Here is a 15154-nt window from a genome sequence, read left to right on the forward strand (position 1 = left end):
ATAAACATTAAGACTTGAATTTTTCGCAAAATAAAGTTTACGACGTAAACTACGATTTCCCGTGAATTGCATTGAAAAATGTGGAAAATTAACGACTCANACATTAAGACTTGAATTTTTCGCAAAATAAAGTTTACGACGTAAACTACGATTTACCGTGAATTGCATTAAAAAATGGGGAAAATTAACGACTCACGAGCCCTTTAAAGAGAAGGTACTTGCTAAGTAAACTGTCCGGCGTGGTGGTGGGGGAAGCTTGTCCAAGCGTGTCGCACGCGCGAGAAAAGTTCAGATTGATGCGCGCTGTAAAATTTTGCAATATCTCGGCTTCTATTCATCGTAGAAACTTTTTTTTTTTAAACTGGGGTAGCTCGATGAAAAAATAACAATGGGCATATTTACGAATTCGTAGAATAGCCCTGAACCCCAGAAAAAATGTATCTTTTATACTGAATTTTTTTCATGTCACAAAAATTATTGTTAAACAAAATATTAATTAAAATTTCAATTTCGGAATTATTTTACTATTATTAAATAAATAACTGGAGCTATTGTTCATTTAAAGTTATTTTTTTTACATATTATTAAGCCAAATTATTATTAAGCCAAAGTAAACTTATTTTTTCAATATTTTGTTACCTATTTAATTACGATTTAAATGTAAATTTAAAGTAAAAATTCACAAATTGTTTTCAAATTATTATTTCTCATAAAAATAGAAAAAATTTTAAATTTTAAATTGTTGTATTAAGTATATTGCATTATATCAAACTGGTTGTGATTAATATTTTTTTTTAATTTCGATTATGTTGCAAAATTTTTTTTGTATAAAATTAGTAATAAATATAATAAAAAACTTTATATGTTAAAATTTCAAGAAGTTATAATTGTAATTTTATCGACTGCATTATTTTAATTATTATTTATTAATTGAGAATTTTGCCATAAATTTAAATGCTTTCTATTCTTTTTAAATCTTTTAACAATAAATAATAATTTGAAAATAATTTGTGAATTTTTAGGGTGGAATTGACATATGTTTTACTATTTGATCACAAGTTTCATCAATATTTATAAATATTTACTTATTTTAAAAATTGCTCCAAATATACATATGATTTTCTAGTATTTTTCGCCCATTGTTAATGCAAAATTCAACTTTTTTATTTGCAGTTATTGTAACTTCATAGAAAATCGCCAAATAAACAAAAAAGAAAGATTGACTTTTTTTATTTAGGGCTAACTTTCAATGTTACAGGGAAAAATATATCGAAAAACAGGCCATTTTTCGTTCTTTTTGTATGTTTGTTGTTCCTCTGAATTTAGCAGTTTTTTTGGAATGTGCAAAGTCGGATTCTTATTTTACATAATATTTGGGAATGTTCTGTGCAACAAAATAGATGATTTCAAACACAACACGCCAAAGCCTACTTTTACTGCTCTATCGCCTGGACTATTTAGTTTTCCTGATATTGTTATTCAAGTGTTTAAGTGTTAGTTAGGTTTTTTGTGCGCTTTGGCGAAAAAGACAAAAAAAAAACAAATAAAATCGCGCTTATAAATATATTGTTTTGTTGGAAAAAGGTTCCACTTGCAATATCAGTGGAAATATTCCACGTCCCACAAAATTGACCTTAAGAAAACATCTTGTGCGTTGCCGCGGTCCCGTAGCGTACATCGAGAAAAAAAAACAAAAACGTTCACAAATGAAGAAAAACATGTGTTAAATTGCTCTAAATTGACTGTGACATGATTTAATTTAGTCACACAGTTAAAATGTCTACCAATTTAAGTGATTCTCTAAATTTCATCTCGAAAACAATACAATTTAAGCCGTTGACAGTGTTTGTTGTAATTTCCATCAGATAACCGAGAAGATTGTATCGAACGTTCGAATATAATAAAACATGATTTAGTATACTATAAAATCTGGTGCATTATTTTATTTTTCCTAGCAAAACTAGTTTCAAGTATCAACGATAAACTATATTTACTACGACTTTTATTATTCCGCATTTTTATCCGCGCTGCTTTACATACCGTTGGAACACACATATGTGCCCTGCAATTTTACAAGAAACGAGTAAATTGTTCAATAAGACCATAGAATCCTGGAAATTAGCAACTCATCATTCGGGATCAACTACTATTTGAACTTTTTATCACAGAAATAGACGCGTCGTTCTTCCATTTACTTCACTGATTCATCATATATCGAGAGATAAACACCTTGTGGAACACATCAATTTAATATTGTAAAATACGCTGCAAAAACTTACCATTCAACGGGCTCGGTTCCAGTGGTGGGGGGCTGGAAGGTTCAGTCTTTGAAACTTGAGAAAATGGAAGAATATTTGCGGGGAAAATGCCCTACAAGAAAAAAATAATTTGAAATATATTGAATAATTGAAAATCGACAAACTGTATTAGATAAGCTTCCCCTAGGTAATTTTTGTGTTAAACTAGTCAAAAATACGTGTTATGGGGTCCCTATTGACAATTTTACGCCGTACAGAGTAATATTAAACGTTTGTAAAGGATGTAGTAGTACGTAAAATAAAATAGTAAAAAAATCGTACTCAGAGGGACGTATAAAATTTATATTACGCACCATGGTTATTTTACAATACGCACATACCGACGAGGATGTGTTAGCCCTTTCTGCCTTTTTCTTATTAACTGCTGCAAAACTTAAAAGTCCCTATTCTCAAGTTTAGTGCATAACGTGTGACATTAAGCATGTAAAATGGCAACATTGAATAATTTAATATTTGTGACGAATGTAGAAAATAGTAACAGTAAAATAATTGCAGTCAGAAAGATGTTCTATAGTATTTACATTACGCACTATGCCCATTTTACATTACGCACTATGCCCATTTTACATTACGCACTAGGCTTATTTTACATTACGCACTAGGCTTATTTTACATTACGCACCATGGTTATTGTACATTACGCACACATTTGTATTAGAGATTTGTTAAAATCGCAATTATTATATTTAGCCATGATTTTGCAGTTAAAACAGCTGGAAATACATTTCTACTATATATTATAATGAAATGGGCTTGTTACAGATACTTAAAGGTCCTAACTTATAAAGAATAAGTTAGGTGCGTAAAATGTGATGTTAAATATGGAGTACGTAACACTAAGTAGCTTGATACGTGTGACATTTGTAGAAAGTATAGTGTATGACAGTAAATAAATCGCACTATAGAAAGATATTCTATATTATTTACACTACGCACCATGTTTTTACATTACGCACATAATTGGGTTGCACACTATAGGTCAAAATTACAAATGTCGTACTTAGTAAAAATTTGTAGTTAAAAAATTCTGTAAATATATTACATTTACATAAGCGTAATCGTTAAATATTAAAAATAGTCCGGACTATGTTACATACGCTATTGTTTTTATACCATATTATTAAGAATAACAAGAACATAAGTAATTTACTGTTAAAGCTTATTCTTTTTACACTAGATACAAAAGTTAAAAAACAAAAAGGATAACGTATTCATTTTTACAGATTTTTAATGAAAAACGATTTATTTTACTTACGCGCTGCTTTTTACTTTACGCATGAATATAAAATTCGTTCTAGGTTCATAATTTCAGACGACTTCTACATATTTTTGTGTAAAACATTTATCTACATGGAAAAAACGTAGTACCAGTCTGTTATTTCTAGTTTTTGTCGGTTTCTACTTCTAAACATAAACTTCGTCGATAAAATCTTTTCCGAAGATAAATATTACAGCAATTTTGTGTGAAATCTGTGGAAAAGATAGCGCAGGCTAATTAGAAACACCTAAATCATAGGGAAGTCGTATTTTAAGATAAATTAATTTTCCCATGATTACCGGCAACAAAAAATTCTAAACAGAGAAAACTCGCCACACCGTTAAGGAAGATAGGAATCTTCTGCCTAGCTTTTAATTATACCTTAAAATAAATCTTCACCTAATTCTCACAATTTTTCAATAAAATAAGCGCAAAATAATTAAAATTATGAACAATAAGCTGTGTATTAATTTTTTACCACTCGAAATGAACAGTTAACATTAACTATGAGAGAAAATAAGATTTTTAACAAAATTGAACACAACAATTACTTCTTATCTTTCCTTAGATCTTGACACAAAGCTACTTTTAATTCTATTTAAGTCGTCTGTTTTGGTGTACGGTTGATGTAATTATTGTTTACAAATAACAACAAAAAATCTCCCATCGAAATTATGTTTGGTAAAAACGTTCCCGTAATAAAATCGAGTCGATTTTTGGAATAATGTTGAAATAGCGTGACGATATTTAATATTTATATGAAATATATCCTTAAGTTCAACAAAAAATACTATAACTCGTCCGGAGCTCTGACATGTTAGGCATCCACCTTTTCTAATTAGATTTACAAAAAAAAGGGGAGCAACGAATGTACATATGTTTCCTTCTGCTGATTCGGTGCGTTGCCAACTTAGGACAATGCCCAAAACCCTAATTTAATTTGATTATTATAATTTAATTATAGTTTCTTACTTTTATTAAATATCTACTTTAGCTTTCCCGTCGCTCTACTGCACACAAATTAAACTAGTTGCAGGAAGCAAACTGATTCACATTTTGAGGATAAATATAGTAAGTTTTTCGAAAATACCAACTTACCCTCCCACTCATGGCGTTCTTCTGTTCCTGGATCCTGTCCTCGGTAATTTTATTCCTAATAGCTTCCAACTCAGAACTACTGTACGGAAAATCCGATTGAGAAGACAGGTTCAGACCTACTCCGTTGGTGTACGACTTATGCTTCTTACCGAGGTTCAGAGGCGTGCTTTGGGAATTCAGGGGTATATTCTGAGGTAATTTTTGACTAGATTGCGAATGCGATATGGTTAGATTTGGAAAATTAGGAATACTGGATGCTTTCGTCAAGTCGTTGGACTTGGGCGAGAGGGGGGTTGAGGGGGGCGTCGGTGGTTGGGAGGGCGGGGAACCCTCCTTTTTCAAGGGGTTCAGCGAGAGGTTCTCGAATATTTTACCTGTAACAAAAGAATACAGCTTAAGATGTACACAGGTGATCGTTACAATTATTAAAATTTAATTAAAGCTTTAAAACTGTATAAAAAAATATTCTGTGTATTATAAATAGATAGGTTTTAAGGCGAGAATATCAGCGGAGTAAAATGCAGACAAACGATGTACTCTCAAAGTTAGAAATTTTAAACATCGCTAAACTTATAAATAACAACGATACATTATTAGAAACTACAATGCTCAACTTAGGTATTGTCAGTACACAGACAATATAGCTTATCGCTTCAGACCGCGCGTTAAATGCTGGAAATTGGCATCCTAAAAACGATGAAGGGTCTTGTTAGCCGGCATCCAGTAATAAAATTTAGCGTGGTAACTCTTCTATTCGTTAAAGACGCAGTTTAGCGGTGGCTTTGTTGCCAAATAATAACTGCCAAATAAATCTAATGCATTTAATTACGTAATTGAGGAGTTATATGGAGCTTAACATTTGTTTGGAAATGACATTTGTGTTAAATGCTAAAATAAATCAAGTTAGAATTAAAACTATGAATTTACCTAATTATTGATTTATTAAAAAAAAATAAAATATGTAAAATTTCCTTACGGATAGTACCTTAATTTTGAATACAAAATTTATTAAAAAAAAAACAACAAATCATCAATCAATAAGAGATAAGATAATGCGTTCGCTACTGCTGTTGCAATTTTTGACTAACTTATTTGTATGGGGACACTTCAAAAAAATATATTATTATTAAAGGCCTCAAAATTTACAAGTATTGAAAGAAAAAATGCAGGACGAGATGTTTGATAATTCTGAATTTGTTTTTAAAGCAACTGTATCATCACAATTACTTGCATGTTGAAAATTTGTAAAAATTGTAGGTATTTTAATGTTATTTCGCTTTTAGGTATTCTCTTTATGTTGTTGTAAAAGTTATAAAAATCGTTGTTTATTATTTCGATAAGGCTGTATTTTAATTTTTTTAATGACTTTTTTACTTTAAACATATATTTTATGCCAGCAAATTTTGATGTCAAAATAAATAAAGCAAAAGTCGTACATTTTTGTACAAGTATACATTTTTTTTCTGTTTTTAAACTTATAAGTGGTACATTAAGTAAATTTATCATCATCAAATTTAAAAAAATTATATTACAAGTTATTTAAAATATCATTACGAATTTTGTTTATTTGGAAATATATTTTCTGCAGTATTTCAATACCAAAAAATGAAAATAGTAGCTAATTAACGAAATTATGATTAAATAACCTAACTGTGACACCGCTGCAAAATATCATATGAAACTATTCGTTGATTCTTTAAAACATTTTTATCCATACATTTAAGTAAATACAGTAACGCGAAAAACAGGCATTAACAAAAAAGTGTACAAAATAAATCCGTAAGTACTACAACATTGCCAAACTGTTGCTATGTTGCCAGTATACGCGTAGGAATGCGGGCCGCTGCATTTGATTCTTCCTAAAATTCCACTGGTGGTGTACTCTATCGGCAATTCGGAAATTTAAAACTGCTGTCCGGTCTGGAGCGAAGCTATACTTAATTAATTTTCGACTGCTAATTATTAATTGTTTGAATGGACACTGACCTATCGGTATCATTCGAAACGGAGCCGCCTAAACGCCGCTATAAAACCGGTAGAAAGAGAAGGGGCGCGGGGATAACACGCGGTTTTTCAACTTGTTATGCATTTTTATCTCACCAAAGGGCATTTGCAGACTGCAACACAAAAGCGATGATATTAAAACATCTGCCCGAGAAAACGAAACTTCGCCCGACCGTCGAGAACGTATTGATTAAAAATTAAAGAATCCGCCGCAAAAAAAGGCAGAAAAGACCATTTAAAACGGAAAATAACTAATTTATCATTTATTCAAAACAGAAAACAAATGAATTTCCAGAGCCCGCTTGATTAAATGAAGGATAGTGCGAGTGGAAGGGAAAACAAAAGACGCGAGGAATTGAAAGAGGACGCAGAATCAAGTAGTCCTGTCGGGTATAACTAAATGAAACAAATAAAAGAAATAAAGAGAGAGTATAATGAGCCAGAGAAGGACGGGGGAATGGGAATGATTAATATTCAAAAGAAGAATATATACAATACAGTAAAACAGGGTTAAAAAAATTATATAGCCTGAAAGCCTGTATATGTTTTATGTTCAAGAAAGAGAATTTCTAAATTAATGAATATAGGTGATTATTTATTATATCCAGCAACAGAAGGCGCTACATTTAAAGTATGTTAAAATATAACCCGCCTATAATTACAATTTTTTTCCTCAGCTTTATAAAAAGCTTAAAAAAGCACGTAATTATACTTTTAACCCTTTATGCGCTCTGAAGGGATCCTTATTAATCTACCTTCCAAGGAATTTGTAAGTTGGTGTACATTAATTCCGATGATAAAGCACATTTTTTAATGATTTAGTACATTTTTGGTCCCGGGAATCTAAAAAAAGTAAATATTAATATTAATATGTAAACGTCTCTTAAGAATGCTTTTGTTTTGTGTTTCTTGCTTCTCGTATTTATACTAGGGGCACGAATACGCAGCTGGACGACCGTAAACGATGCCATTAGAAGCTTTGTCTATCCGTTCGTCGCCGGATTTTGAGGAAGATATTTTTAAAATTTATAATTACTCATTTTGTAAACAATGAAAATATTTGCTAATCCATATTAGACTTTTTCATAATTATTCACCACGAAATATGCACAATTTTAAATTTTACTCCATTCGAATTAGATCATAAAACTGAAAAATTAAAAAATATAATAATATAATGATAATGATAATAATAATAATAATAAAATCTAGACAACCTATCGGAAAATGAGTTATTTTATATTGAAGGCAATTAAATTATATACAGTTTGTGGTACCTAAAGTCATATTTCACCAATTTGTTAACTATAAAATAAAGGTCGAACGCGGAAAAAAGAGGAAATTGCCGAGCGGCTTTTGTCTGCGACATGTTTTGCACATCTTACTTTGTTAGTTATAAAGATCAACTTAATATCAACTTCTTAAAATCTTTTTGCAATAATAATGCACAATTTCCGAAAACTGATTTTTTCGCGTTCGACCTTTATTTTACAGTTACAAATATGATTTTAGGTATCTTAAATTGTAGGTAATTTAATTGCCTACAACATAATCATCATGGGCAGTAAAAAAGTGAAAAAACACGTAATTTTGCCATTTATTTGCGATTTACCAACTTGCATCACTTCTTTCGAGCTAGTTTTTTGATTTTATCTTTCTACATACCCTTCGCAGTCATAAGCTGCAATAAAAAATATATTTTTTTAAATTTTTATAAGCCCGAGTATTCCATTTTTACTATTTTTTAGAGGCAGCAAATCAATATCTGGCCTTCAAAGGCAAAATAGGGAAAATTTGTAACAATCACTAGGTAGAGTGTTCTTGATATGTCAATCAGAAGGCTTTAATGTCGCTGTCGTTCGTAGTATCGCTTTGTGTAAACCATCCTTTAGAACTCAGCCTTTCAGTATTTATAGGTCTTGTTTAAACATGTTTACGACCGATAGGATGTGGGCACCTAAATTTCAGTTTTATACATTAACGTTTGGGTGATTTGCCAAAAAAAATTAAAAGCTGACATCCGACATTTCAGAGTAACGGGTAGATTCTCGGAATCCCGGAAACTGTCCACATTTCAACAATAGGCATAATTCGGCTGGCCAGCCATTCAAATATGAAATGATTATCATATCGTTTCTCTTAATCACGAGATTCCCTGAAAGCGTATAGAATAATTGAGATGAATCAACTTTAATAGAAACGCCGCTAAGATTTATCCGGCGATATAGCAAGAATACTATTCGGTTAATATGAATCGACCATTCTCAGGCTGAATATAATTTTTTCTTGTCATATTTGACGAGTTCCATCACTATACGTCGCTGTCGAATCATTAATTATACATTTTCTTCTATAAACATGAATTTTTGACAGTACTTATCTCAAAAATTAATAGACATGTCGAATTGAAATTTTGTATCTATGGGACGATCCACGTCAAATCGGTCAAGCCTGTGCCCAAAATTAGAGAGCACCTACGAAGCTGGTTTTCGGCTTAAAAAATTTGTTTTTCCAAGTATTTTAAGGTGCTAATTGGCAGAATTATTGCAAAATCCAAGATGGCGGACATAATATGGCGCCTAGAAGTATGAGAAAAATAAAGAATCGTCCAATAAACTTCTCACAGTAATTAGATTAACGACAAATTCATACCCAAATAGTCCGAATAGGTGCCTTTGACATCGTTGGACATGAGTATGGAGTTATTTTTCAAAAATTCAAGATGGCGACTTTCATATAGTGACTTGTAAGGCTAAAAAGCTTGAAAATATTCCAAATATCTACATCATGATTTCAAATACTAAAACGAACAAACCAAGAAGCTTCACAGTGTTAAATGAAGGATTTTGTGTTAATCCAATTGAATTAATTAGAAAATATTCTAAGCTAAGGCCTCAAAATGTGCAGCAAAAAAGGTTCTTTTCAAAAGGGAAAATGCACTCGTCAATGTGTTAGTATTAATAGCCTATCAAAAATCCCTAATGTCGTTGCGCGATTTTTGGGCTTGACAAATTCTAATTTATATACAGGGCATGGCTTGCGTCGCGCATCTTCAACTTTCTTGGCCAATGCTGGAGGGGATATTACAACACTCAAACGCCACAGTGGATGGAAGTCATCTACCGTGGCAGAAGGTTATATAGAAGAGTCAATTTCCAGCAAAATTGATATTGCTAAAAAGATACAAGGGATGCAAAGCAAGTACAAGCAAGTACATTGTTCTATAAATTTATCACAATCACAAAATGATTCCAATAATCCTTTGGTATAATTAGATTGTAAGTTTGTAGCACTTTAGGTTATTTGTTGACTTATTACTGTTTCAAATTGGTTTTGTAATAAAAACTAGAAAAATAAACCAAACATTTGTCTTTTTATGATTTTTATAAGTCACTAGTGGGTTATAGGTCATAACTTACTAGTGACTTATGACTTATAACTCACTAGTGACTTATATGCCACATTATTCCTTTAAAACCAAAGAAATTATATCAAGTGTTGGATAAAAAAATACACAAAAACTTTGGTCAGGAAAACAAACCACTGATTTCGAAATATGTATAAGCCTCACACTAAAAAAATATATAATATTTCAGCGTAGATTAATGAAAAATGTATAAAATTAATAATAAATAATAAAAAAAATAAAGTTCAGTTATTTTCTGAACATACCTCGTATTAACGACGTCTAAAATAATCGAAAGGTAACAAAACCTTGAAGAATAAATTGAATGGTTTACTTTTTCTCAGGAATCTAAATATTTTGCATATAAAAATATAGAACGCATCCTAAATAAACAATTTGTGACAATTCGCACCAAAACTATTGCACTACCTGTTTATAATACTGGCATTACTGTTTTCAATAGAATGTGTAACGCGTGTCGCAACAATTTTATTTGATACTTTACTAACCTATATAATAGTTGGTATTCAATAAAGTGATTATTAAGGAAATTTTCGCCACGAACAACAATTCAAAGTGCAAAGTTTTGTAACGCGAAAATAAATTAAATAACAATTTGCAGTAACGAAAACATTATTTATAGCGCGCAATGGAACAGTGGAATTAACTAACAGTGAGGCAGTTTTTCCTTTTTAAATTTGCGTCAAAATTAATGTTTTTTTAACGGCTACAACAACTTATTAATAAATATGAATAACTATATTCCGAGAATTAATAGAAAACGAAAACAATTATCGGGTGTGGGACTTGATGGATGTTTTTTTTATCACAACAATGGTACGGCAAAAAAGTTGATATTTAATTATTATTGTTAGAAATTTACAAAGTCATCAAACAGCTGTGGTCGTCCATTAGAATTTGTTTAAAATATCCCTTTTGACGCGACAGATTTTAATTAATCTCATTGTTATGAGAGTTCGTAATATCTTCGTATTAGAATAAGTTGTAATGGAGCCTGTTATTTTTTTCGCAAAACTACATTCGTATATTTGCCAATGTAACAAATATTATTAATTATTTTAAGCAAGTCCATCCGATCTACATAAAAAAAATCCAATTAGTTTTTTTCCTGTCCATATTTAAGTACGGGAATGATACAAAAGTTGATTTGAGGAATTATTCTAGTTATTATTTAAATATTCTAAAAGATTAACGACAGTCTTTAGTGAAACCACAAAAATTCTCGGAATTAGTTTAACATGAGTAATATAATTGTTCTAATATATTACCAGGGCGACGTTTGAACTATTAGTCCGGTCAAACTAGTCAAAAAAATAGTGGTCAAATAACGAAAATTCCGACAGAGCTAAATTTTGGTTGAGATCTTGGGTACACCTTGGTCAAAATTGGAGGTTTTTTGGATTTTTTTCGAAAACGGTAAGTTTTATTAAAAAAGACAAAAATATGGATCTTAAAATTATCTACAAAAATGGTTCTTACTACTTTTTTTTCTAAGAATCACCATTCTTGAGATATCGCGATTCTAAAAATTGAAGGAGTCCCGTTCTACATGATATGCACATATATGCCACGTATATAACGAGCGTTCAAATAAAAACGTGGTCAAGTTGGTTCTGAAAATTTGGACGTAGGGCGTAGCGTATAGCAAACTTAAACGTCATCTGTCAAAGCGCTGTATCGCCGCTTTGTTATTGAAACTGACAGCTGCTATACAGCTTGTTGAGAAATGAGGTTAAGTTGGTCGCTATAAGCTACGCCCTACGTCCAATGTGTCAGAGCCAACTTCGACCACGTTTTTATTTTAAAATCTATAATTTTTGTCAGGGCTACTTTTTTGATAAAACTTACTGTTTTCGAAAAAAATCCAAAAAACCTCAAATTTTGACCTTTGATCCCGAATAACTTTTTTAGCACAGATGGGATCGATGGGGACTTTTGACATTTTATTTCTAATGGTGTACCCAAGGTCTCCACCAAAATTTAGCTCTGTCGGAATTTTCGTTATTTGAAATGTCTATTTTGACCGGACTATACCAATTTAATAATTTTTAGTCAAAATCGAAGAACCTCGAGAAATCCCAATTTTTTATAGACAATTTACACAGTTCGTTACTAACCAGATAATTGCTTGGCAATAAAACAAATAGGTGCACATTGTAAATTCGGACTAAAAAATATAAAACCAGGAAAACAACAGAGAGAGTGGACTTTACCTTAGGCACTCGAAGAAGCACTTTAGTTTCGTCACCTAAGTGTGAAATCTTTACTATCACGAACTAAACTGCCATTTTTAATCACCAGGAGATTAAAATTTAGTTTAATCTTTGAGAAAAACAACTAAACAAGGAATTAAAACTAAGAAAACAAATTAAATAATTACCACATTAATTTTATAATTAAATAAATAATATAAATAGATACCTACAAACATTACAAAGCCCAGAAAAATGCGAAAGGAACTAACTTTATTGCAGTTTAGTATTTTCTATGAATAAAATCAATTGTTTTTTTTATTACATATTTAACCGAAACTGCGAGAAAATTACCTAAAACTTTGGTCTTTACCATTTTTATTTTTTTTATTATGGGTATATTTCATGGTTTATTTGACGTATGGTCGTATTATTTATTTTTTTTTTTCAATTTTGTACAAAAATTTGACAATTCTATGAAATACCAGCAACGCTGCAAACGTAAATTCTATAATGATGTCAGTGGACTTCAACAAGTTTTCTATTCAAAAATCATGCATTTTATTTTAAATTTAACTTTTTTTATATACAGGGTGTTTCAGTTCAGGTGAATCAAACAATAAGTAATTAGCCTAATAAAGCAAAGGTCTTGAAATCATATTATTTATGAAATCTTTGGTATGATTATAACAAATTAATTCAAATTTGGTGTGGTGCTAACATTTACACATGTACATAATTTACTGAAAATTTGATAGGAAATAAATTTTAACTTAATATTATTATAATGTCAAGTATTAACTTAGAATTCAAAATAATATTAAATCATATGTCCCTACATCGCCAAAACGACTGGTAAATTCTAAATATAATCCCTTGTGTATTAGTTATTGCATTCGCAATGTGGTGAATTCCCCCTCTGAGTTCATTTTTTGTTGCGCTACAGTGCGGTGGACAGCATATTCAATGGCACCTCCTCTAAAATTTCATTTGTGCATTCTGAAGCAATTATAGGTATCCTTGCTCATTCAACAGTCAAAATTTCTTTAAAAAATTACACCTACATATTAATTTTAAATCTGCGCTTTGCGTGCATTTCACTATCCGTACACAACCATGAAAAAACAACTATGCAATAAAGAACTTATCTGTCATCAGGAACTGTCATTTTATTTTTAAGATTTGAAATATTAGTTAGTGTTTGTAAAAAAATTGATGAATATTCAAGTCAAACGTTGATTTTCAACAAGTATACCTTTTATGTCTAAAAATGAATCCCAAATGATTATTAGGTCATTGGCGTAGAAGTTGGGGTAAAAAAATCCCGCTTTGCTACACATTCCTACGCTAATGAACTACAAAAATTTTTAAATTTTACAGTAAATTATACACGTGTAAATGTTAACATTACCACAAAATTGAATCAATTCGTTATAAGCATATCAAAGATTTCATAAATAATATGATTTAAAAAACCGACCAATACGGCCCTGTACCTTGCTTTATAAGGCAATTGAATTCTATTTGTGGTTTGATTCACCCGAACTGAAAAACTCTGTATATAAAAACGTAAAATTTAAAATAAAATGCATGATTTTTTAATAGAAAACTTGTTGAGGTCCACTGACATCATTATAGAATTTATGTTTGCAGCGTTACCGGTATTAAATAGAATTCTCAAATTCTAATTTTTTGTACAAAATTAAACAATATTTTAAAATGGTAAAGACCAAAGTTTTAGGTATTTTTTTGGCAATTTCGGTTAAATATGTAAAATATGTTTTCTATTTGTGGTTAAAGTTTGATTCACCCGAATTGAAACACCCTGTAACGCATTTAAAAAAATAAAAGTTTAGGTTATATCTTCAAAACGCAGCAGTCAATTGTTTTTTTATTTATATACTTAACCGAAATTACGAGAACATTTCCTAAAACTCGATTTTTTTGTAACTACAAACGTCAAAAAGATAAAGAGGGTTAAATGTTATGGGATTGACCCTGTACATAGAAATATTTTAAGAATAAGGCCATAAAAACTATTAGGGGGATATTTTGTAGTTTATTTGACGTATAGTCGCATTACTTAGTTATTTGTAATACTGGCAACGCTGCATTAATGATCAATTGTAAATTCTATTGTGAAGTCAGCGGACATCAACAAGTTTTCTATTAAAAAATCATTATTAAATTTTACTTTTTTTAATTCTTAATTTTTGCTTAGAAACTATTAAATACAATATTATATACAGTAAACTCTCTCGCTAAACTGTATTTAGTCTATTTAGTTCCGCTTTTTAGCCAATATTTCCGAAATGTGTGCAAGCTGTTGATAAAAAAAACGTCATGTCCGAATAAATTTCGTATTAGACTCACATTTGTCGAGAAGAGGCAGCGAGACGACTGCGATCCACCAATTTATCCACAAAACAAAACACAATGCGGTGTCTGTGAGCCTCTGATTAATAATGCGAATATCATAAGAACAATTGCACATCTCGGGTACCTTTTGTTTTTCGTCGTGTTAGAGCTGGAAAGAAAGCAAGAAGAAAAAACCCTAACGTGCATATATAAGACTGGCGTTCAATTGTTTTGATAAATAAAAATATGAAAACAGGTAATTTTGTATTCATATTGTACCTACGGAGCACAATGCAGTACTTGTTCATAAATACCAACTCGGTTATTATTTTAATATTACTTATTGAAATTTTACATCTCTTATGCCTTATTTGAATTGTAGATTAAATAAATGTTAATGGTATAAGGATTTCTAGAGGCCGACGTAAAAATAAAGCATGCGGTCTTTCTTCCCGGCATTGTTTTAAGTATTCCACAAAAACTAAAAACCGGCCGGGGC

At 30.8% G+C, this 15154-nt stretch overlaps 1 protein-coding gene across 1 annotated transcript in view; it reads right to left on the minus strand.

Moving 5' to 3' along the window:
* Positions 1-2279: 2279 nt before the first annotated feature.
* LOC108903845 (myosin-G heavy chain-like) overlaps positions 2280-15154 on the minus strand; it is a gene marked incomplete at its 3' end in the record, with an annotated part of 78304 nt that continues 65429 nt past the window's right edge. The window contains exons 4-5 of the mRNA XM_018706161.1: positions 4675-5048; positions 2280-2370 (exon numbers count right to left, since the gene is read on the minus strand). Coding sequence (XP_018561677.1) covers positions 2280-2370; positions 4675-5048 — 465 coding nt within the window. The remainder of the gene's footprint in view (positions 2371-4674; positions 5049-15154) is intronic.

Source organism: Anoplophora glabripennis, unplaced genomic scaffold, assembly GCF_000390285.2.
Source record: "Anoplophora glabripennis isolate ALB-LARVAE unplaced genomic scaffold, Agla_2.0 scaffold49, whole genome shotgun sequence".
Lineage (NCBI taxonomy): Eukaryota > Metazoa > Arthropoda > Insecta > Coleoptera > Cerambycidae > Anoplophora > Anoplophora glabripennis.